We start from the raw sequence: 23,988 nt of genomic DNA on the forward strand, positions 1-23,988 counted from the left end.
GGTGCCAGCAGTCTTCTTCACCTCCGCCAGACAACTGTATGAAATGAGGATCACCTCAGAATGACAGGCGTCGTTGGTGCTGATGTGAGTCACAAACTGCAGATGACTGCACCCTGCATGCTCGATATCCACAAGCAAGGCCTCCTCCACATTTCGGATGAGGCCGCTGGCAGACATACTGAGTGTACATCGGCCTTCTTTCTGGCCCTGAATGCTATCTGCGTAAGGGGTTCCATAACACGCCTAACATAGAAGCTCACAGTGAATAGTAAAGCCCTCCCCTCGTGTGCCTGCTGGGACCCTGCTGAAGGAGCGGCCACCTGTCCACTCACAGGGTGAGTGGCTGAGGCCAGGCAGCAAGTCACCACATTGACCCTCTGCCACAAGCAATGCGAACGTGTTACCACCCGCCACTTACCCCGCTGTGAGGGCGGATCCAACACACCAGGTGCTGTAGGATGTGCCTTGGAAGCAGAGCCTGTACACGAAACAAACGACACCTGAGGTGTCCCATGCGGTGTGCCAGATTCTGTGCCACTTCTACACACAAGGCAGCAGCCTGAAGGTGATTGACCGTAGCCAAAAATGCTTTTAGCTGTTATCGAACTGTGGTCAGCTCCTCCAGTATCTGCACACACACACACACACACACACACACACACACACACACACACACACACCATAAAAACAGACAATTGTAGATATGCAATTTGCTGCCCCCCTGATGTGTCACCAATGGATGCTGCTGTGTTAATGAGTTACGTAGCTGGCTGTTCAGTGAGCAACTGTTGTGTTACAGACTGAATGAATTTACACTTACAAAAATGTGAGATTAAACCTCTTAAACAGAGAAACACACACAAAATTTAATAAATATATTACAAAGAAAGCGTAGAAAGAGATGAAAACTTAACTTTGCCACTCTGTAGTTGTACTCTTATATCAGTGAAGGTTCGGAGCCTTCTAAGTATGTATTTTGGCACTAGATTTTGTAAGATGTCTATGTACTCTGGGGAAATGACAAACTGTGGTTTTCCTCGATGTGACATGCAGAAAATGGTGACCTCCCAAGACAACAAGGAAGAATATTACTTTCAACAACATATCCTGCAACCTGTTGATAACTTCATCAAAGTAAAATTTTTATGTACATTGTTACAGTGTACATCAACTTCTGCTTTTGTATAGACTTCATTAACACTTTATAGGTTCTGAAATCCTCAGTGTCCATTTTGCAGACTATGAAAGGTTTCAATCAGTAGCCTTGATTTCTTTATGACTTTGCACCATTATGCCTCCAATCACAAAGTGCTACTACATATGTGGTGTAGATGCTACACTCTGTTGGCAATCCTAGGTAACAATTGATCAGCACAGGGCAACAAAATTATATTTTATGCCCATTTGGAGGTGAATATTGGAGAAATTGATGAGATGGGTTTTCATGAATGTTCATTTATCTAATGTGAGCTTAGCTAACAGACAAACCTGGTACACCTAAAATGAACAGATACTAGGAGGGAGCATTCATGCTAAAATTTCAAAATCGATGATGGTGTGCCTTAGACCCTTATGAATCTCAGCACTTCATATATAATAAATTATAAAATAATTTAAGACAAGAAAGAAACAATTTCTGCTAGTTATCATTGGCCCACATATTTTGCAATGTGTGGAAGAGTCAAGTATATATTGTCTGGTGCATGCTAAGATGCACAAGAAAGTTCTTAATCAATTTTATAGCAGTTTGACTTAAGTTTATAATAGTAAGTTTCAAGACCTTTTTTGTCTGTTCCGCAACTCCTAAAGGTTTGTAATTCATATGAAGTCTTCCTCTCAAAAATGAAGTAACTGGTATATTGCTTCTTGAGAGGGATGTAAATTGAAATGGTGGGTTTGTCCAAGACATTAATACACACAGAAGCTTTTCTGACTGCACTTGATAAGTTCTTATTGTAAAGTATTGTCTTGTTACAGGAGCAAGAGAAAGTGGCAAAATTCTTCTCTAGTAACTACAAGAAAGATATGTTAGAAAAAGAATTGAGTTTGAAAGGATGGAACTGGGGTACAGCAAAATTTTCTGGCGCAGTATTAAGCTTTGATGTGGGAAGTAACACTGCATTTGAGATACCACTGAACAATGTATCTCAATGTACAACTGGTAAAAACGAAGTCACTCTAGAATTTCATCAGGTATTTCTATCACACTTTTATTATTGGTAATCTACATATCATGAAATTATTATGCTTTATAAAAATAATGAAATCAAGAGACAAGTCATTTTCACATTGTTGTTTTAGACAGTATTTCACAAATGCCTAAAAGTTTTCATTATAATTTTCACTTATGGTTTTGGATAATTATGTTGAAATTCCACATTAGTTCTGTTACAGGTCAAGTATTTTTAATATCATGCAACAATTTTAGTACTGCGTTTGCTCTTTGTCTGTGGATTATATCGCTGTTGTAAGTTCCTCACAACCCTTGTTCTGAAAATTCCTTTAACTATTGTTGTTACTGGTGTATACACACATTTCATGTAAGTAATTATAGATGTGTTCCTCTTCCACGAGTTTATAGATAAGGCCACAAATATTGTATATGAGTCATTCCATGTCAACTTAGGCTTTCCTGCTGAGCTTCATGGAATTTGTTGAAATTGTATGTGAACATTCACACGATCCCAATGAGCATTTGTAAAGTTTAACATTTGTTGAAGCAATACTAACCGAAATATAGTAACTTGTTTGACTCCGTCCTTTATAATTATCCGGGCTGTTATGCCATGGTCGGTCGATGAATTCTGTGTCAATTCCCAACGTTTCATCCCCGTCTGCGGAGGACATCTTCAAGGGGAGTCTGTAGCTCGATGGAAGGTCCAACACACCCACTGGCTCGCTACTGACTACCGATAAATTCTGTGTCCGCGTGCTCCCGCACTGAGGTGTTTTGAAAACGTCAGTGCAATTGGCCGCTGTCCGCTGCTGTCGATCGCTGTTGCCATCACCCAGTGGTGGACGGGTGGTACACTTCTTCAACGCTGGCATCCATATACCGTTTAATTTCACGCCCTCCTCCTTTCGATTGAAATTATTAGGGTGTTTGACGATTTCGGTTGCCTCCCTGTAGAGCCTTTCGTAATATCTGCTTGTGGCCGCTAGTACTTGCGTCTCCTCGAAACGAATATGGTGGTTACCTGGCTGGAAAGCATGCTCCCCCTTGAAGATGTCCTCCGCAGATGGGGACAAAACGTTGGGAATTGACACGGAATTCGTCCCCGTCTGCGGAGGACATCTTCAAGGGGGGTCTGTAGCTCGATGGAAGGTCCAACACACCCACTGGCTCGCTACTGACTACCGATAAATTCTGTGTCCGCTTGCTCCCGCACTGAGGTGTTTTGAAAACGTCAGTGCAATTGGCCGACACTGCATAACAGCCCAGATAATTATAATGGACATGACGTTTCTGTCCGTGAAAGTCTACATTTTAGTATTGTTTCACTCCACGTGCGAATTTGCACAGAGCAAATGTGAATTTCCGACGGCTTTGAGCCGTTATATCTCGGACAATATTTTATTGAAGGGAATGAAATTTGACCATCTTGTACAACTTTCTGCATTATTTTAAGAAGAGTAATAAAAGAATTTTACAAGCCATGTTCAACCAGAAAATGTGTGGCAAAACTGCCCAAAAAATTTCAGAGTTTAGCTTCTTATAACTCAGACCGGGAAAAGCCTGGGAATTTTTTAGAATTCCTGGAATTTTTCGCTGTTTTAGTTTTCAGTTAGTTTTTTATAATTTTGACTGGTAAGAATCGATACTCTAACAAACGATATTACTTTATCCTGCTACTGCAGAATAATACTTAAATATTAAAACATGAAAGAGAGAAAAAATGAATATAAAACTTAAATTGCAAAGGAAATGTGCCATATAAAATAACACAGTGCACGTACAAGCGTCTGCCAACAGCAAAATTTGTCAAAGGCTTTAGGAAGACTATGCAATGCTTCACAACAACAAATTGTCTCCGATGAGCGTGAGGTCACAACTGTATTCATTAGATTCATTTAAGCAGTTACAAGCGGGCTCATGCAAACGCGCAGTTGACTCGCGTATGAGTGATACCTTGTTCCACTTCTGGCTACAGGAATGTGGCTCTTGGCTGTGTAAGCAGCAGTAGCAACAACCAGCCACATGGGGTACCAGGAAAAATTTTACTGATGCGCCCAAGCCTTCATATTCATGCGTGCACAGCAGGTCTGGATCTAGTAGGGGTAAGGGGGGCGGCTGCAAACCGAGGTATCTGAGCCTGGCGGTAGTTTCGGGGGGGGGGGGGGGGGGGGACAAATCTATATTCTCGAGGAAAAAAACTTTGTTTCACAAAGCACCTAGCATCCAGCACGTCGGTCTAATGATTCTTCATGTGATTTTGAGGTGCTCCCCTGCTGGTTTTTGTACATTTTTGAACACATTCTAAGCTGATTTCTGAATGAATTAGAAGTTGATTTTTGAATGCGTGCATAGTGTATGTGATGTCTCTGCCAGGGGAATCCTCGTTGCTCTATAGAACCCAAATGTATATATTTTGCAATGGATGCCATCAAACTATTTCAGAACAGTGAAATTTAAAATATCCTGTAGTGCCTCTCCTGCTCCCAGTCGGCCGGTAATAACTTGCTCGTCTGTGTGACATGAAATTAAATATAGGAGACCTAAAACCATTAAAGACAAGAGACAGGCAAGACAGTACACATTTCTTCAATCCTTAGGTCCTAGTGATTTTTCTCTCTAACCTTGCTGCAGCTTTACATGGTGTGCTTTCCTTTTTGCGAAAGAATTATTACCTCGTCAAAGTTCGTCAAATGTTATGCTACACGTAAAATCAAAATGTCGTCATCTGTGGTGTCACCACAACTGTTTGCTGCATTTTGAGTGCACGTTTTCATCCTCTAGCACATATAGCCATAATAAAGAACCAAATATGAGATAAGACAGTACTGGTACTCCAAGAAAATTTACGTCCCGAAAAGATTAATACCAGGTTGAGGCCCACGTCATTGGGAATGTGGACATATGAATGTGCGCTTTAAGGCACACTATGCATTTTAGTATGGTTCACGAAATTCCGACGCTCTTGGAGCATCCTCTGATGTCTTGTTTCTTTTATGACATAATGTAAGATCTTTTAATGTTTCACACGTATGAACATACGGACTTCCTACGTCACTGTAGCTGCGCAAGTGCTGTGGCGCCTCTTATCTGGCGCTCTCTGGCAACTCCTGAAGTGAATCTATTTCTAACAGGTCGCGGGAAAGTATTGCGAATTGTGGTTCGAAAAGCATTATTTTCAAAGTAAATTTCCTTTTACGCAAGATGAACTATGTGCGAGAATGTACAATGAATTTCTTAAATCACAGAGCATTTGCTCTCATTGAAAACTCAACTCTTTGATGACGAGCCATTTAGAAGAATTTTGAGCCCAGAAGATCAGAGAATTATGTCAGTATTAAAAATTTTACTGCTGTATTTGTGTGATGTATCTTAAAGTGTAAAATGCGCTAAACAGATCAACATTATATATGAAAGCTTAGCTTCTCTTGTAGCTTATTAATCTTAGAGACAAATGTTATATGTGAAAGCTTTGCTTTTCTTGTAGCAACACTATGTATAGTAGCTTAAACCATCAACTTTTGCACTGAGCGAGGTGGCGCAGTGGTTAGCACACTGAACTCGCATTCGGGAGGACGACGGTTCAATCCCGTCTCCAGCCATCCTGATTTAGGTTTTCCGTGATTTCCCTAAATCGTTTCAGGCAAATGCCGGGATGGTTCCTTAGAAAGGGCACGGCCGATTTCCTTCCCCAACCTTCCCTAACCCGCACTTGCGCTCCGTTTCTAATGACCTCGTTGTCGACGGGATGTTAAAAAACGCTAACCTAACCTATCCATCAACTTTTCCTGTTGGTGGAATTCGAATTTATACTTTCGTAATACGAAAATATGCAGTGTACGTGATTCTGCATATCAAAGATCTTTCCAAAACGTGTTTTTTCCCCGGAGTTTCGTTTTCTAAAGTGCCGAGAAATTTTACACTGCTGTATAAAACCATATCCATTCAAAGGATTGATAAGTTTTATAGTTCCGACGGAAAGTATACTGTCACTTAACATGGAAAAAGTGTATTTTCATCCGGGAGAAAGTGTATTTTTAACCGGGAGATACGGGAATTTTTTTTCCTTTTCCGCTTATACACCCTGAACCTAAAACTCAAGGTTCTGATATATAAACTTTCATTTATCTTCCACTTTCCACTACTGAATAAGTGAAGTGCAAAATTAAAGGTTTTGTAAAAAGGTCAGAAGTGTTATATATTCAGCCTGATTGTGCAAAAACTGTGTTCCATAAAACTTTCCAAACTGGGCTCATTAGGAAGACCATGCTTTTAACCACAAAAAATGATTGATTATCCAGTGCAGGCTAATAATGCTAGTTAATTTCAATCAACGTTGGGTGTGAAAATTGCAGCACGAAAAGAATGTAAACTTTGGATTCTTATATCTCATAGAGTAAATGCGTCTGAACATGAAATTCAATATGGAATAGGTCTGTAGCACAAGGATACAGACTACAAAATTTCATTCCCATACTATCTTCCGATGATCTGCAAATTCAGCGAAAAGACAATTTTTGTGAAGAGGTGAAAATAGTCCTGATGTATTGGACACTTCTGTTACAAACACCATTTTGTGCTAAAGTTTCAAAACCAGTCTCATTCAAAACATGTTTTAAGCCCTCCCCCCCCCCCCATCTCCCAAGCCCCCACTCCTCCTCCTCCTCCTCCCCCCCCCCCCCTCCAGAACAGTGAGTTTAATTTCCAACATGGGCCAACAGTGCTACATAAATTGAGGCAAAGTAGGTGGAAAGATCATGTTGTGAATAAAGTTTTAATGTGAAACTGAGGTACAACTTAGCAACGTAAGGTTTCCCAGTATAAAATATCATTCACATACTGCTTTCTAAATTTTCACAAAATTGGTTGAGACTTTGTTTTCATGAAAATTACAGTAATATGTGACATTCCGTTTACTTTCAGAATATTTGTTTTTCATAATAATTAACAAACTAATCACAGTTGAAAATAGCATATTTTCAAACATCTACAAAATCTCATTCTATTTTCCACAGATGCTAACAGTACCTAAAAATGGACACATTTGAGGGAATACACTATGACGACATGTTACATTTCAACAAGCCATTGACTTTGTTTTGTTGCATGTATTTTTTGTTTGTATATTGACAAGTAATCTCTCACAATTTTACTTCAGTCCAGTTACATTGTCACTGTCAGGCCAAGAACATCAACCAGCAATCCCTTAGCAATAGGGATCATGCCCAGTAGCTGTGCAATACCAGTCATGGTAATGCCGGAAGACTATTGATTATTTATTTCAGCCCTTTCCGCAGTAATTGTAAACTGTAAACACTGTTGCCAGGGACCAGGGCAACACTGTGAGATAGTTGTCAATATACAAATAAAAAATACATGTAACAAAACCAAGTAACAGGTTACTGAAATGCAGCCTGTTGCCATGGTATATTTCCTCAAATTTTTCCATCATTTTCAAGTGTTGTTAGCTCACATTGGAAAATCAAATGTGATTTTGTGGTTGCTTGAAAACATACTCCTTCTTTCAACAAAATATTGCCTGAGATACAACAGCCCAAAAAGTGCCAGAAATTCATGCTTGCTCTGTGCGAAGTCATGCTTGGAGTCAAACAGGCTACTATATCTTGACCAGTATTGCTTTGACAAACGTTAAACTTCACCAATGTTAATTGGGGACATGTGCAAGACTTCACATAAAATTACAATGAAATTGGTGATGGCCGAACAGGAAAATGTTCCGAAATTAGGCTATTTGACATGGAGTGACCAATACTTACCTAGATAGATTAAAAATGATTTGGATAGATTAAAAAATCTACTAAAAAAGGAGCATTTGAAGAATATCTGTAAAAGGTATGGAATCACAGAAGCTTTTGGAGCCAATGGCTCCTTCTAGCAGAACTGAAGGAAAAAGAAAAGGGATTAAGGAAAAGGACTCATGAGCCTTAGAAAATGGGAAGAGTTATCAAAAAGTCACCCAAAATTTTAAGTTAGAGGAGACTTCCTGGATGGGATGAGGAGAGATTGATTGGTATCTGCACTGAATGATATCTGAAAACCAAAAAGCTTACTATTTTATTACCTATCTATCTCCTCCCCCCCCCCCCCTGCCATTTTCCATGCATAGTGCACTTCGTGTTCTGTTCTTATTACTCTTTCACAGTTTTTTTTAGGTAGTCTCTGTCTTGCTTATTACATTGTCTTCCACCTTTAAATTCTTTGTTTTTCAAATCTCATCCATTGTTTGTAGATACCAAGAGCTAATGATTTTTCCTCTCTTTCTCATCCTGCCCATTAAGTCTCATCTGATCTAGGATTCTGCATCTCTTTACTATAACTTTTCCCATTTCCCAAACCTCACTAGTCCTTTTCCTTTATCCTTCTTTCTTTATCTTCAACCCTTCTGCCAGGAGGAGGAGCCACTGGCACCAAGAGCTTATGCATTTCCACATAGTGTATGTATTTTCTCCTGCTGCCACTTGAAAAGTAGAATTTTTTTATCTATCTGTATTATACTTTACCTTTGATTTAATGATCTGAGCTTTGTTATCCCGAATGTTTCATTGTCTTTTTGCTTTGCAGAATGATGATGCTCCTGTAAGTCTGATGGAAATGAGATTCCACATTCCATCCAGTGAGATGGCTGGTGATATTGATCCTGTAGAAGCCTTCCATCAAAATGTGGGTGCATTTAAATATATGTTTTGTTTTTAATCACATCCTATCAAAGAAAATATGTACTAGATTTCAGTGTCACTTTTTTAAAAACTGAAATGTGACATTTAGTGTTTTGGGTTATGAGAAGAACCCTATAATTTGTAACAGTTTCTTTTTCACATGAATCACAGAGATTATGGTTATTCATTAAGGTTGACTTTTGTTCTCTCTGAGAATCATCGTCAGATCTAGTGGTCTGTGCATAATGTATAGTAAAACGGTGCAAGTTCTTAACTGCACATGATACTTGAGTTATAAGCTCTCATGATGGTTTTCAGTGGGAAGGAAACCTAGTCATAATTAAAAAAACAATTATCCTGATGGTTAAAAAATAGTTACTATGTTAGATGTTTCTGTACTTTGCATCACCACATTAACTTTTAAGTGATCTGTTAATGTTGTTCACAGATCCTGTTTTTTGTTGTTACTAACTTAACAAAAGTGTACTGAAAACACATCTCATTAACATTTGACAGATGTATATATATATATTTTAATCTCTGAAACATTGTTTGCTGTTCACTTTCAGGTGATGAAACAAGCTAGTGTGATTAGTTTATCTGGAGATGCCATAACAACATTTAAGGAGATTCAGTGCTTAACTCCAAGGTTTGTTTTCTCTGATCCCCTCAAGAGATTATTTTTCCTTCTTTTAAAAGTTTTCAGTTTATTGAAGTATAATATTTCGTTGCATATGCAAGAATTTCATTTCATAACAGCAAATTTATCAGCATCTAAGCCGTGTTTTATGAATTTATAAATTGATTTTATTTATCCTTTTTCAGAGGTCGATATGATATCAAAATTTTTCAGTCATTCTTCCAACTCCATGGTAAAACATTTGATTACAAGATACCTATGTCTACTGTACTGCGTCTTTTTGTGCTGCCTCATAAAGATAGTAGACAGATGTTCTTCGTGGTAAGTAATTACTGCATATTCCATTTTAACTTTTTTTTTAAAAAAAGACTACAGAGACTAAGCAAGGTGGCGCCATGGTTAGCACACTGGACTCACATTTGGGAGGATGACGGTTCAGACTGTGCCTGACCATCCTGATTTAGGTTTTCCATGATTTACCTAAATTGCTTCAGGCAAATGTCGGGACAGTTCCTTTGAAAGAGTGTGGCTGACTTCCTTCCATCCTTCCCTAATCCATTGGGATCAATGACCTCACTGTTTGGTCCCCTTCCCCAAATCAGCCAACCAATCCAAAGACTACAGTAGAGTGTGAGGGAGCATGTAGATTCACTAAGATTTTTTTGGTCGTATGTTATTTTTTATAAAATAAAGAAACTTCGGAGCAATTTCTATTTAAGAATGAAACATTGTTTTGAAGCATAACTAAACAATTTTTTTTGGGAGGGAGATATTTTGGTGAATAATTACTCTTTTTAGCATAGAATTAAGTGGTATTGAATGGGCCCTGGGAGCAATAGATGAATGCTGGTTGCATATGGAAGATTTGAATGATATGGAGGATTCTGTAAGTCCAGGAGGGAGAGAGAGACAGCAAGGAATCACTTTAGGAATGTGGTGCATACAGTGAATTGGAGAACATGGTGCCCCTCTTCTCCTATCCATTTTCGCTGTGACAGTCATCGCCACCATTTAAAATTATTCAGTGAGATTATAGTGTATTTTTTCTCTTAGATTCAGAAAAGACAAGATTATGTAAACAAGGTTACAGAAACAACACAGAAAACATTATTATAGATCTCTGTATTAGCAGAAATGAACATTCTGGAAACAAGAAAAGAAACAGGAGGTTCATGTTCAGGCCTTTATGCAGAGAACATGAGAGTTTTCGAGAATATTAACTTTTTATTGAAACATTCTTTGAACAAGGCAGCACAAGAAAAATGTGAAAAAATTCTAGATGTGTAACATAGTGTGGGGGCAAAAAAAAAAAAAAAAAAAAACAAACAAACAAACCACGATGTATAGTGAACAACATGCAAAAAGTTTGAAATTGTGCTAAATTTGTTAAATTAAAATGTCATTAAACATCAGCACACTCTCATTATTTAATCATGTAAAAACTCACATGTTGTTCAGTAGCAGTTGAAATCTAACTTACAACAGTGGTTTAGTCAAAATATCTACCAGCTGTTCCTCTTCGATCCACTCTTGTGATACACGGGTTTCACCAGTAGTGGCACTTCAAGAACAGAATTGTGTTATTTGATTGTATTTTGTTCTGAGCAAGTCAAATAACAGTTCCAATTTTGGCTTTTAAACTTATAAACTGAACCATCAGCATTCATCTTTATATTGTAAACCCATTTACAGGGAAAAGCTCTTCATATTCTTCTCTCATAGCACCTTGAAATGTTTGTGGCTCTTCAGTCTGTTAAAGCAGCAGCAGCAGCAGCAGCATCAGCAGCTTCATAATATTCATATCTTATTGTGAAAGTTAATAGGAGCAGAAAGCTAAGTGCATTTATATGTGGTAGACAGGCAAGGAGCTCTGAGAAACTGGAGTTGGGTGAGAGTCGACATGGCTTGTGTGGTGAAGTAGGCATAACTGTCATATTCTACAGCATGCTCTGCAACAGGATATTGTGTGTTGTCAATATACACCATTGTTTTATGCCCATTCATCTTAAGTGATAACTTGATGGTAGTCATACCAGTGTAGAAGCTCGTACACAACATGTGTCATTTCACAGGTGATCTCTCTTTGATATTGTATGTTTTACCAGTTATCTGGTGGGATAGGTGGTGGTAGGAAGGTGCATGGGGCAAGTCTTAGAGTGAGGTTGGTCACAGGAGTATACATGGCTTAGGGCGGTAATGGGTGCACAAGGAACCAGGATACGTGGTGAGGGTGGGGGGAGGGGGTGGGGCAAAAAGCTGATCTAGGCCTGGTGAGCAAAATGTCACATAGAATGGACCTCATTTCAATGCATGATTTTAGGAAGTCATAGCCCTGTTGAAGTAGCTCATTAACACATTCAAGAACTGGATAGTACTGAGTCACAATGGGTGTACTTATAAGTAATTTTCTGGAGGGATCAGGAACAGGATTCGATATAATCTGCTTTTGAACTAAGGTTTTGGGGTACTTACCTCCAGAGAAGACTGAGGTGAGAATGGTGGTGTATTGCTGTAAACAGTATGCATCTGAATATGTTTGTGTTTAATGCCAAGGCTGAGTGGGAGAGAACATTTGACATGGAAGTGATGGTAACTATCAAAATATAAGTACTGTTGTTTGTTAGCTGGTTTAATGTGAACAGAAGTGTGTAGCTGGTCATTACTTCTTGTTAACCCTAGTCTGTTCTCACAATTTTCGTGCAAATTTTTCCACATTTTCCCAACCAATATTTTTCCTTACTGGTCGTCTTTTTTTTTCCTTCTTTTTTTTCCATCCCCCCCTCCCGTTTCTTATAATATTCCAAACCCTACTCTCTTGTCATGATGAATCCAGTCACATAGTATGTTTGATTCATTCAAAAACACAATATCAGAACTAAGGTCCCATATTCTGTTTCTTGAAACCTGCTTGTCCGTGGGAGTCACACCAAAGGCCTGGCAAGTCCCTGTTTATGGATTTAATCCCACTGTACATAAGCCTCTTGTAGTTTTAAACACAGCTATCTGTTGCACTTACTTGGATAACTGTGAGCTTTATACCTCATCTGTCAGAGTCTACTGTATCAGACTTCTTCAAAATCCTGTAGCTATCTGCCCCCTCTTATTTCCTTGGATGTTAAATCTACAAGACCAACTTCAAACTGTAACAATGGGCTGGACATCGTATCAAAAAGATATCCTACCTTTTAAACTACCTCAACATTGGTGTTCCCATTCCTGTTTCACTCCATCTCCTTAAACACCCACACTGTCAACCACCCTCCTCTCCCACTAACTGAACTTGGCCAACCTTCTTAACCCCCCCCCCCCCCCCCCCCCAACCTTCACCACTGCCTCCCAGAGCAATGGTAACTCACGATCACAAGAACCAGCCACAGCAATGCAGTGTTCTCAGCCTCTCATCTAAGGCCCTCTCCCCTCTTGAACTGTCTATATTAGCCAAGGATCTCACTTTCAGTCCTAAACCTACATTTAATCATGCCACTTTGGTTAAATACCTACTTTCCTTCACTGTAATGTCAGCTCGGAATATCACTTTGCAACCCAATCTCAAAACAGTTTCCAACAGCAAACCTGACATTGGACGCCGACTTGAGCAATTCCGACCATAACATACATTATTGCCTTACAACTGTTTCTCATTTACTTACAACATGACTAACTTGTCCTCTGCAGAACTCCAGACTCTTCATTCCCTAAAACCTAATGACTCTACTGTCACCCTCTTAGCAGACAAGGAATCCTAGCACCATGGTATTTGGGAATCTGTAAGAGAGAGTCTATGCCAGCTTTCTGACGCTACTACATAAAGCATCTGCATCAAGATTCCATCCCTGTGATTCAAACTGACACGCAGTTTCTCCTTAAAACCTCAGGCCTCTCAGGGACTAACACCTCAATCCACAGCTCTTCCTCTTACCCACCCAGATCAGGCACTACCACATCTTACCTTCCTCTTAAGATCCACAAACCCAATCACACCCTGAGTGTCCCATAGCTGCTGGCTTCCAAGCATCTGCTGAACATACATCCGCCTTAGTTGATGAACACCTGCAACCTATAGCACATTGTAGTACAAAGACTCCCCTCCTATATTTCCTAGATAATCTGAAATATGTACCTGTCCTACAACACATCTTACTTGTCACCTCCCTCCATATGGCAACAAACCAAAATTTTTTTATTAATTATTAATTGTTCATTTACAGAGACATAGAAACATAATCTTGCTGTCATTAAGCTTCATTTGACATATCTTAAAAATCTCTCTAATTCACTCTTGCATCTGCTTTTGCGTGTGGTTACATACACTCGATCTTCGACAACGATTAACAGTTTTCAACTGTTTCTGCAAAGATAACGGTGCTAAACACAGGCTAGCTTGGTGCAGCCAGACTGTGTGTGTTATCAGATGGCAAAATCGTGTATGAATAATTGGATTCCTTAGCATTATATGTAAATTTACGGTTTGTTGCTGAAGAGCAACACCATGCAATAGAGGGCTAATCAAATTTATGTGTATGAACAACTACTTTTATCTTTGAGAGGTAGACAAACGTATCACAGGCATGGCCATGGGAACCAGGATTGATCCTTCCTGTGCCAAACGTCTCATGTGTTGCTTGGAGGGGGCTATTGTGGAATCCATAAGCCTTTTGCTCCTGGTTTGGTTTAAATACAGTGATGACATATTAGTTACATGGTCTCATGGTGAGGCTGACCTGTTAAAGTTTTTGGACACTCTAAATATCTTCTCCCAGTTAAATTTCATGTGATCCTGTTTGAAATCCCACACCACTTTCTCTGATATTGACCTCATTATCACCCATCACCCCCCTCCCCAGGGCTCAGCATTCATTTGCTGGGTACAGGCTTGGTGACTCCGAATTCCTGAGCTGGGAACTGGTAAAATCACCAAATCTCTGTTACCATAAGCTCTGGGCAAGCTTCAGTGACCACCGTGTGGCGCGGTGGTGGAATGTTACGTGTTTCAGAGAACTGGACCCTTCGCTTCACTGCATGGACCATGATGAAGGTACACAACTCAAAAAAACCTCAACGACAAAGTGTACTACTTGCTGATGAGGTGAATGGCTGCTGAGGTAAAACAGTCTCTAGTGGGCAATGTCTGTGGCACCTCCCGCCCCTAGTTGTATAAGGTTTGCTCAGGTATGCAGGGCTGTGTCTGGTTCAACATTTGTTTCACTAGCTTCTTGTAGGATCCCTTTGAATGGTCTCATCAGACTACTACTACGACTACTGATGGGATGGTTGTGCAATCAGATTGTACCTGCACCCACTCATCAAAGAGAGCTCGGTTGGTCAGTCCGCCAGAGTAGTAGTCTCAGAATCATAGTAACATATCATTAGTGTGCCATAACACTTTCATTGTAAGAACTGGGCAAACCTTTGAGACAGTTTACTCTTTCTATGTTCACTAGGGTATTGCTGGGTCCCTAAAAAAAGTCAAACGACTTTGTAAAGGAAAACTTCTAGTTGAAACCACTAATTCAAACCAAGTACCTAAGGTTCTGGGATGTAAGGCCTTAGGTGACTACCCAGTTGAGGCTGAATTGCATAACACCCTGCTACCCGTTCCAATATAATGGGGATGGAATCTGTGGAGTTAGGTGAAGAATGAAAAAATGTGGGTGTCATGGAAGTGCAGAACTATATGACAAGATTCAGTGGAACATTGGAAAAAATCTGTATCATTTATTCTAACGTTTAGTACTCCAGAATTACCTGAACACATCCTTGCACGTTACGTCCGTCTTAAAGTTCGCCTGTTTCTTTCTGAACTGATGCAATGCTTCAAATGTCAAAGATTTGGCCATACCACTATCGGATGTAATGGGAAGGCTACCTGTGGAAATTGTGGAGGCTCAGCTCATGAATCAGGCAATTGTGCATTTCCTCCTAAATGTATGAACAGCTCACCCAGTATGGAGCAGAAAGTGTGAGGTTTACAACAAGGAAAGGAAAATTCAGAAGTTGAAAGTTGCGAGATGCATACCTTAAGGTGAAGCTAAGAAGGCTCTGAAAGCTATGCAGTCTCTGGTTTTTGCTACTTTTGCCTCAGCCCTTAAGAAGCCAGTTGCCAAGTGTAATGCCTCCACACAAACTTGGACCACAGATTCAAGTATGAGCACATGTGATTGTCGATGTACCTCTGGGGGAAATGCTACACTTAAACCAGAAATCATTCTGAAACCATCAGCCATATACAACTGCCCACCATCAGAAGCCTACTAGCCCGTCCCTTCCCCCCTGCGGTGTCAGGAGCTAGAATAGTTCAGTGGCCCTTCCTTGCCTGTTGTAAGAAGTGCCTAATAGGAGCCTTTTTTTTGGGGGGGAGGGTCAAGTTTTTTTACCTTGGTCTTGTGACTGTCCTTTGGGCTTTTGAAGGTTTTTGCTCCTCTCACTTTTTTTAAATGCCATTTCTCTCACATTTTTGGGCTTTTTAATGGTGGTCCTCTTTTTGGATTTGACCTCCACTTTCCATATTTTACTGAGGTGCAGGCCGTTTTGGAAAGTACGCCTTACTGTGATTCATTACCTCTCCACTGTGTGCTGTTATCGTTTGCACCTGCCAATCAAATGGATCTACCTGTGCACCCAAAATCCAGTGTGATAGCTGGTCTGTCATGGTGGGATTGTCATGTACATTCTCGGTGGTATCCCCCTAATAACCCAAGGATCGCAATGCCGATGCCTGAGCTGTGACCTCCTTGTGTCAGCCAAGGAGTAGGTGAGTAGGTGCCTGTCCAATTCGGGGTACGGGGATCCCAGGCAATGAACGGCTACTGTGCCAGGTGGTCTTTGCCTTGGTGGGGTGGTGCCCATGGGGAGAGTTTCTGATCGGAGTGGGTCTCTGATCGGAGTGGGTGGCATCAGGGCGGATGATCCAGAATGAGATATGGTGATCTTATCAGTCATGAACAGTGATTTTAAAGCAGAAGTTTACAATCCTACGGCATTTCCGTCATTGACCATGTCTCAACATGAGAGCCAGAGAAGGAGAAATAGAAGTGGACAGTTTGCAAAGTTCTTGGTTTGTTCCTGCACTGGCAGTGTCTCTTTCACTTCAATGAAGTCGGTGTTTTTCGTTGAAAATATCGAAAATTGGGTTGGAGAAGTCATGGCAGTAGAGAAGATGAGAAATGTATCTTTGCTGATCAAAACATCACACAAACCAATCATGGGTACTTCATGCCTGCATCAAGGTAGGGGAGGTATACCAGTCACCATTTCTCCTCATAACAAGCTCAATAGAATTCAAGGAGTTATCTTCCATCAGGACCTAATGCTACAAACTGATGAAGAACTACGTGCTAATTTGCCGCGGCATGAAGTCGATTTTGTTCACTGGATCCAGAAGGGTCCCAAGGATAATAGAGTGGACACTGGAACTTTTATTCTAGCCTTTGACGGTAACATTTTACCTGAGAGGGTTAAGGTCATGGTTTATAGGTGTGATGTGAGGCCTTACTTTCCACCTCCAGTGATGTGTTAAGTGCCAAAAGTTAGGATACATGTCCTCTCACTGTTCTAATGATGCCATATGTAGGGCATGTTGATGGGCATCCCATGAGGGCAGCCTGTGTCACTTGTTCAGAACTGCACCCTCCTTGTTCACTGCAATGCTCAGGGTTCAAGAGGGAGAAGAAAATTCAAGAGTATAAAATGCTTGATCACCCGTATTACCAAGATGCAAGGAAAAAATTGGAAAGACTTCATCTGACTAATATAGCCTCCAATTTTGCAACTGCCATGTCCACACCTTGCATGATGACGAGGTCTTGCACGACATCTCCAGGCTCTGGCCGTATTCCAAGATCTGCCCCATTGTTGGCAGAGGGAATGTCAGCTCCCTCATCCACTACACCAACAGCACCAGCAGTTTCCACACCATCGTGCAGCCAGAGATGCTTAGTCATCCTAGAGATGCCTAGTCATCCTCTGGTGTCGGGGTTGAGGACACCTGTCAAGTTTTGCCCCTTCTCAAGACAATAAGCAGCAGCCACAGGCTGTGGCTCGAAGAAAAGTACAGTCCTCTTCTCTCCCGGAAAATAAAATGGGGAAATCTTCACAAAAATCAGTCTCAGAGAGATAAGATATTTTCTGAGGCTTCGGACGCTCTGCTCCCCAGCTCTGCAGTGGTTGAGCCTGTACACATGACAATGGATCATGCAGTCAGGTGGACAACGACCTTGTAGCGAAGTAATCACATCTATCTTTTTCATTTGCCACTTTCTCAGATCTGACTCCAATGCTCTTTCAATGAAACTGTAACGGCTACTGTTGCCATTTGACAGAACTTGTCAAGAACATTTAATGGCTTTTTGCATGGTAATTGGCATAATACTTCAGGAAACATGATTTATGGCAACACACCTTTGTGCTCCAAAAAACTACCAACCATACTATACCAATCATGTTAATGTTGAGAGAGCGTCTGGTGGGATCTGTACCTTCATACGCTCCAATATTTTCAGTGAGCAGATGCCTCTTACCACTGCATTAGAGGCTGTGGCCATTAGTGCCTATCTGTCAGTTCGGATGACAATATGTATTGTTTATTTACCCTAGATGGATCTTTCCATTACCATGAGCTGTTAGTGACACAGGTCCCTGCCACCTTCTTTTGTTATTGGTGGACTTTAATGCCCATAACCCTCTGTGGGGTGGTGACACTATGTATCACAGAGGCTGAGTTCTAGAACACCTTGTTTCAGAATTGGACTTCTGCCTATTCAACACTGGAGCTGCAACACATTTCAGTGTGGCCCACAGATCGTTTTCAGCTATTGATCTCGCAGTTTGCAGCCTGAGTATCTTACCCCTGATCCAGTGGCACATCCATGGTGATGTTTGTGACAGTGAACATTTCCTATCATTCTCTCCCTCTCCACCCACAGACATCTAGAAATGCTCCATGTTGGTCACTTCAGAAAGCTGTTGGCAGGCTTTCTCCTCTGCAGCCACTTTTGCAGCCAGTTGTGTGATGGATATTGGCAAATTGATGCAAGGTATTACTGCTGTTGCCTTCACTGGTATTGTAAATGCAGTGGGCATCACAGTCTGTCCGTCATGGTATGTGAATGACTTTTATCTGAACTACGCCTCTGCATCACAGTGTGCCAACTTCAGGGGGCTGTCTGGAGAGTTTGTGATTAAGTCCTTAATCATTGCTATCAATTTTCTCTTGCGAAATCACGAGTTATGCACTTTTGTCAACTCTCGACTGTGCACCTGCTCCCAGAGATTTATCTTGGTGACCAGTTACTTGACGTCATTGAAATTTTTCAATTATTAAGTATTTTATTTGACCAAAAGCTAACTTGGCTGATGCATGTCTGCTGGCTAAAGGCAACTTGCAGGAAGAAGCTGAATGCTCTTTATTTTCTTAGTCACTCCTCGTTCTGGGATTTTACAAAGTGCTGATTTGATCCTGCTTGGACTGTGAATGTGTTGCCTATGGGTCAGCAGCACCATCCTTACTGAGCCTGCTGAACCCTGTTTATCACATTGATGTGCAGTTGGCAGCAGGGGCCTTCCACACGAGTCCTGTTGACAGCCCCCTGGCAGACCCCAGTGTCTCCCTGCTGCAGTTAAGATGAGATCAGCTTCTAGCAAGTTACGTTGTCACAATGTCAGAGGCCTACCCACCCGTGTCACTCAACTCTGTTCCACAACCAGCAGCGCATACTGTTTGCACAGGTTGGAGTAAGTTAATACTTATTTCCAATTAATAAGAAAGTAATAGGCCAAGTAGAAAACTTGCTTGCAAGGAACATTACAATTTTGTGGATACCATTCTTTATTATTGTAAGCTACTTACGGAGTTTGCTTCATGCTTGCTGTTTTTATGATGTTGCACATTTGTGTTTCTAATTCCTTCTTTGTTTTTGATACTGACATCGTTATTGTCTGAAGAAGATATGCTTGCGCAGCCTAAACAATCAGAAATGTCTCTTGACAAACTGAAAGCAATGTGCTTCCCACAATTTTTGAAATTCGTGTTACCAGCAGTTACTGGCAGTACACTCTTGTGTTAACAGTGTTATGGTGAGAAACCCTGCAAATTAGGGATTTACGGAGTTTAAAAACCAAAGTAAATACACTCCAAGACAAAAGAAAAACAACACTCCACAAAGGAATTATCCAAATTGGATGGAAATTCAAAGAATGATTTACAGTAGAACGCCGATTATCCGAACGTTGGTCAACCGAATGACCGCTTAACCGAACTGTGTACTCGCTCGCACCTGTTACTCTCCCACCCTACCGTCCGTCATCCCCCTCTCTCCCAAACCAAGTTTCCCACAGTAGTCGCCGCACTGGGCCACCGCTGGCAGAACATTGCTTCTAATGGGGCCTTCACAAGGTGCTGCTGACCAGCCAAGCCACCAGTCGCTGTGTTTCAACAATCAGCACACTTCTGTCGGCTTGGCACTGGCAGTAGAAGTAGCGGCAGTATCAAAGCTGTTCACAGCAACAGCTGCGCCAGCTTAGAGTTGAGGCGTGCCGCTCCGCGCAGTTTGAAGGATTGCGCACCCCCAAGAAGAGCTTCTCACAGTGCAAACAGTCACCTTCTGTTCTCTGTTACGACCACTTGTGTGCTGCTGCGTGAAGAAGTGAACTTGACGATACAAAATGCTTACCGTATTTATTCAAAATAAACCGCACTCGAATCTAAGCCGCACCTGCAAAATGAGACTCGAAATCAAGGAAAAAAATTTTCCTGAATCTAAGCCGCACCTGAAATTTGAGACTCGAAATTCAAGGGGAGAGAAAAGTTTTAGGCCCCACCCAAATCGAAACAAAGTTGGTCCATTGTAATATGAGAGACAATTTAGGTCGAATGAATGACGATACAGCTACAGGAGTTTGGTTCGAGTCGTAAGCTTAGCAGTTTAGCTTTACCGGGTAGCCATTGCTATGCATCAGGCGCTCCATCCGTATTTACACGGATACCCTTCCTTTTTCACGTGCTTCGTCTGGTTTGAATTGATTGCTTATTTTTCTTTGATCTGATAATTGCCGTTCTCTTTGTTATACGCGTTTACGTCACTATAAGCTGAAAATGCATTACTGTACTGTGTCGTGCATTGTTTGTCACATTCTGATAATGAGTGTTTACGGCCTGTCGCCGCTCGTGGAATGCTTGCTTTTGTGCATGCTACCGCCGGAAAAAAAAAAAAAAAAGAGGGATCGTCTCATTAGCGAAACAATGGCAAGAGACTGCTATTTGTTGTTACTTGCACTGCTGCTTTCTTTGACAATGATCATCAATAACCAAATAATAGACTGCGTATGATAGATGATGTTCTGAACGAGAGTTTAGCGAAAATTTTTCTCTGTTTCAAAATCTTTGCAGACACCTCTTTAGTACATTACACTCTGCACAGAAATTAGTCATCTTAGCTTTAAAATCTACTCAATTGCCGTGCTTCATTTCTGACTGTATCACTATTAGGCATAAGAATAATACGAGTATAAACATTACATGATATGTATATTCTTCTGCGTTTGCTGTTGTGTCATTCTAGTTTCGTAGTTTATTAGGCAGACAGGATTTAAATGAGATAGCAGCAAACACGAAAGAATACATGGCAAAATGTTTATATTCATATTATTCTTATGGTGAAGAGAATAGTGCATGTGATTCACAATTCATAAAAGTTCCTATTAGCAACCATCTCTTCTCACAATTAGGAAAAAATTCAGAATGTAGAGTTGGCCATATTGACAAACATCACAAACAGTCTTGCCAGTCGGATTTTTGTAGTACATTGAAATGCTGCTACATTCGAAGATGAACAATACGGAATTTGTATTTACTTCGTTGGATAAAGTATGAAAATGCAGTGGTCAAAACTCTGGGTGGAGAAAAAAGCTCGTCTCCCACCTTTTTTAAATTTATTTACTGACGCAGAGGTTTTGGCGCCAGTATTTATCTTTGTGCCTACAAAGCATGCCTGTGTAGTGCTACATACGTATGACGGCAGAAGTTAGTTGTGGCGGCACCTACCAACCTTTTTCAGAACTTCCTCTTACTTTGCACTCAATTCTAAGCCGCAGGTGAGTTTTTGGATTACAAAAACCAGAAAAAAAGTGCGGCTTAGATTCGAGTAAATACGGTAAACGTAAACGTGTTGTCCTTTCTATGAGGGACAAGTACGAGATTATTAGAAGGTTAGAAGAAGGTGAATCTGCAACCACTTTATCCAATGAGTACAAGGTGGGGAAGTCGACAATTACGGATACAAAAAAACAAAAGACGAGCATAGCAAATTTTATAGCTATGCTTGATTCTACTGATGGATCAACAAGCCATAAAACTGTGAAGCTCGCCACTAACACAGAGCTAGATGATGCTGTTTACAAGTGGTTTACACAAAAGAGATCGGAAGGGGAACCTATCTCAGATCCCATTCTGTGTGAGAAGGCAATGCAGTTCAACGAAAAACTTGGAGGGCCTTCGAACTTAAAAGCAAGCACGGGCTGGTTAAAACACTTCAAGTCAAGACACGGCATTCGTGAGCTTACAATACAGGGAGAAAAACTGTCGGCTGATTCTTCAGCAGCTGATTCTTTCAAAGTCAAACTAAGGGATGTATTAAGGGAAGAAGAATACGCTCTCGAAAACGTTTACAATGCTGACAAAACTGGACTTAACAGAAAAGCTTTACCGAGAAAAACTCTTGTTTCACGTCACGAATTAGCAGCACCTGGTCCTAAAACAAGCAAGGACCGTATTACAGCTTTGGCTAGTGCTAATGCTACCGGAAGTCACCGACTGCATATGTTCATCATTGGTAAAAGTAAAAAACCACGTTGTTTCAAGCACGTTAATATGTCAGCCTTGCCTGTTGTGTACACCTCACAAAAGAGTACCTGGATGGACAGTACGATTTTTATGAAGTGGTTTCTGGATGTTTTCGTACCCTCTGTAAAAGCTCATCAGCTAAAGAATGGGAAGAGGGAGAAAACACTACTTCTCCTTGACAATGCACCAACTCATCCATCATGTGATATTTTAAACAAAGAAGACGAGTTCATAAAGGTAATATTTCTTCCATCTAACGTAACCTCCTTATTACTGCCCATGGATCAAGGCGTTATTGAGACTCTCAAACGATATTACAGGAAAGAATTGTTGCGTAAGCTATTGTTAGAAAGAGAAGAGGATGGAGAAGAAAGTCTCTTAAGAAATCATAAGAATATTGACTTGAAAGACGTGTCCTACATGATCAGCGCAGCATGGAATAGTGTAAAGGAAGAGAATTTGAAGAAAGCCTGTAATAAAATTTTGGACACAGAAGAAAATTCACAAGGTATGATTGAAAATGACGAACAGAACGATATGTCCGAAATTCTCGGTATGCTAAAAGAAATAGATTGCCATGAATGTGATGAAGACGACGTTCATGAATGGATGAATATCGATGATGCAGATCCAGGACACCAAATCATGCAGGACAGCGAGATTGTAAACGTCATCACTGATAAAGATGACGCCGCCAGCATCTCATCAGTCAGTGCTCCAGAAAGTGAAGATGAAAGTATACCAACAGCTTCTGAGGCGTTCACTTGTTTAGATACTGCCTTGCGATGGTTTGAAGCCCAAGATGAAAGTGTACGTGACTTAGCTGCTCGTAAGCGTGTAGGCTTGTTTAGACAGACCAAAATAAAGGGTTCTTTTTAAATGTTAATTTTGTATACTGTGTGTATTGTTCATGCAAAATGCGTATGTAATATGTTTATATTTTTGTTTAATAAACTGTGCCACATACTATATATTCCTACTGAAGTTACCTTTGTATGTTACTTTGTAATACTAAAAGAGATGCATGTTTTTAGGAATAAATTTACTGTACAGTACTTCTTTTTGGCAAATAAACATGTACAGTTCGATTATCCGAACAAACCAGTTTTCCGAACACCCATATCCCCCAATTACTTCGGATAATCGACGCTCTACTGTACATGCAAAGACAAACAAATGATTACAATTCCACAAAAATTGGATGATTAATTCAAGAGAAAGAGCGTCACAAACTGAGCGAGTCTGTAACGTGTTGCTTTAACTCCGGCTCTTATGCAAGCAATTATTCAGGTTGGCATTGATTGATAGAGTTGTTGGACATCATCCTGAGGGATATCGTGCCAAATTCTGTCCAGTTGGCATATTAGATTGTCAGAATCCCCAGATGCTGGAGGACCCCTCCCAAAATGCTCCAAATCTTCCGAATTAGGGAAAGATCCATTGACCTTGCTGTCAGACGAAGGGTTTTGGCAAGCATGAAGACAAGCAATAGAAACTCTTGCCATGTGTGGATGGGCATTATCTTGCTGCAATATAATTCTAGAGTAAGGGCAACAAAGCTGGGTGTAGAATACCATTGATATACTGCTGTTCTGTAAGGGTGCCACAAATGACAACCATAGGGTTCCTGCTAAGGAAAGGAATGACATTCAGGACCATTGCT

The 23,988-nt window shown here is 40.7% G+C and overlaps 1 protein-coding gene across 2 annotated transcripts in view; it reads left to right on the plus strand.

The window, feature by feature from the left end:
• Positions 1-23,988, plus strand: part of LOC126263922 (FACT complex subunit Ssrp1) — a 97,954-nt gene that overhangs the window by 40,322 nt on the left and 33,644 nt on the right. For both annotated transcript variants that reach the window (XM_049960954.1, XM_049960955.1), the window contains exons 3-6: positions 1,978-2,193; positions 8,756-8,854; positions 9,420-9,499; positions 9,676-9,811. In XM_049960954.1, the coding sequence (XP_049816911.1) occupies positions 1,978-2,193; positions 8,756-8,854; positions 9,420-9,499; positions 9,676-9,811 (531 nt within the window). The remainder of the gene's footprint in view (positions 1-1,977; positions 2,194-8,755; positions 8,855-9,419; positions 9,500-9,675; positions 9,812-23,988) is intronic.

This window comes from Schistocerca nitens, chromosome 1, assembly GCF_023898315.1.
Source record: "Schistocerca nitens isolate TAMUIC-IGC-003100 chromosome 1, iqSchNite1.1, whole genome shotgun sequence".
Lineage (NCBI taxonomy): Eukaryota > Metazoa > Arthropoda > Insecta > Orthoptera > Acrididae > Schistocerca > Schistocerca nitens.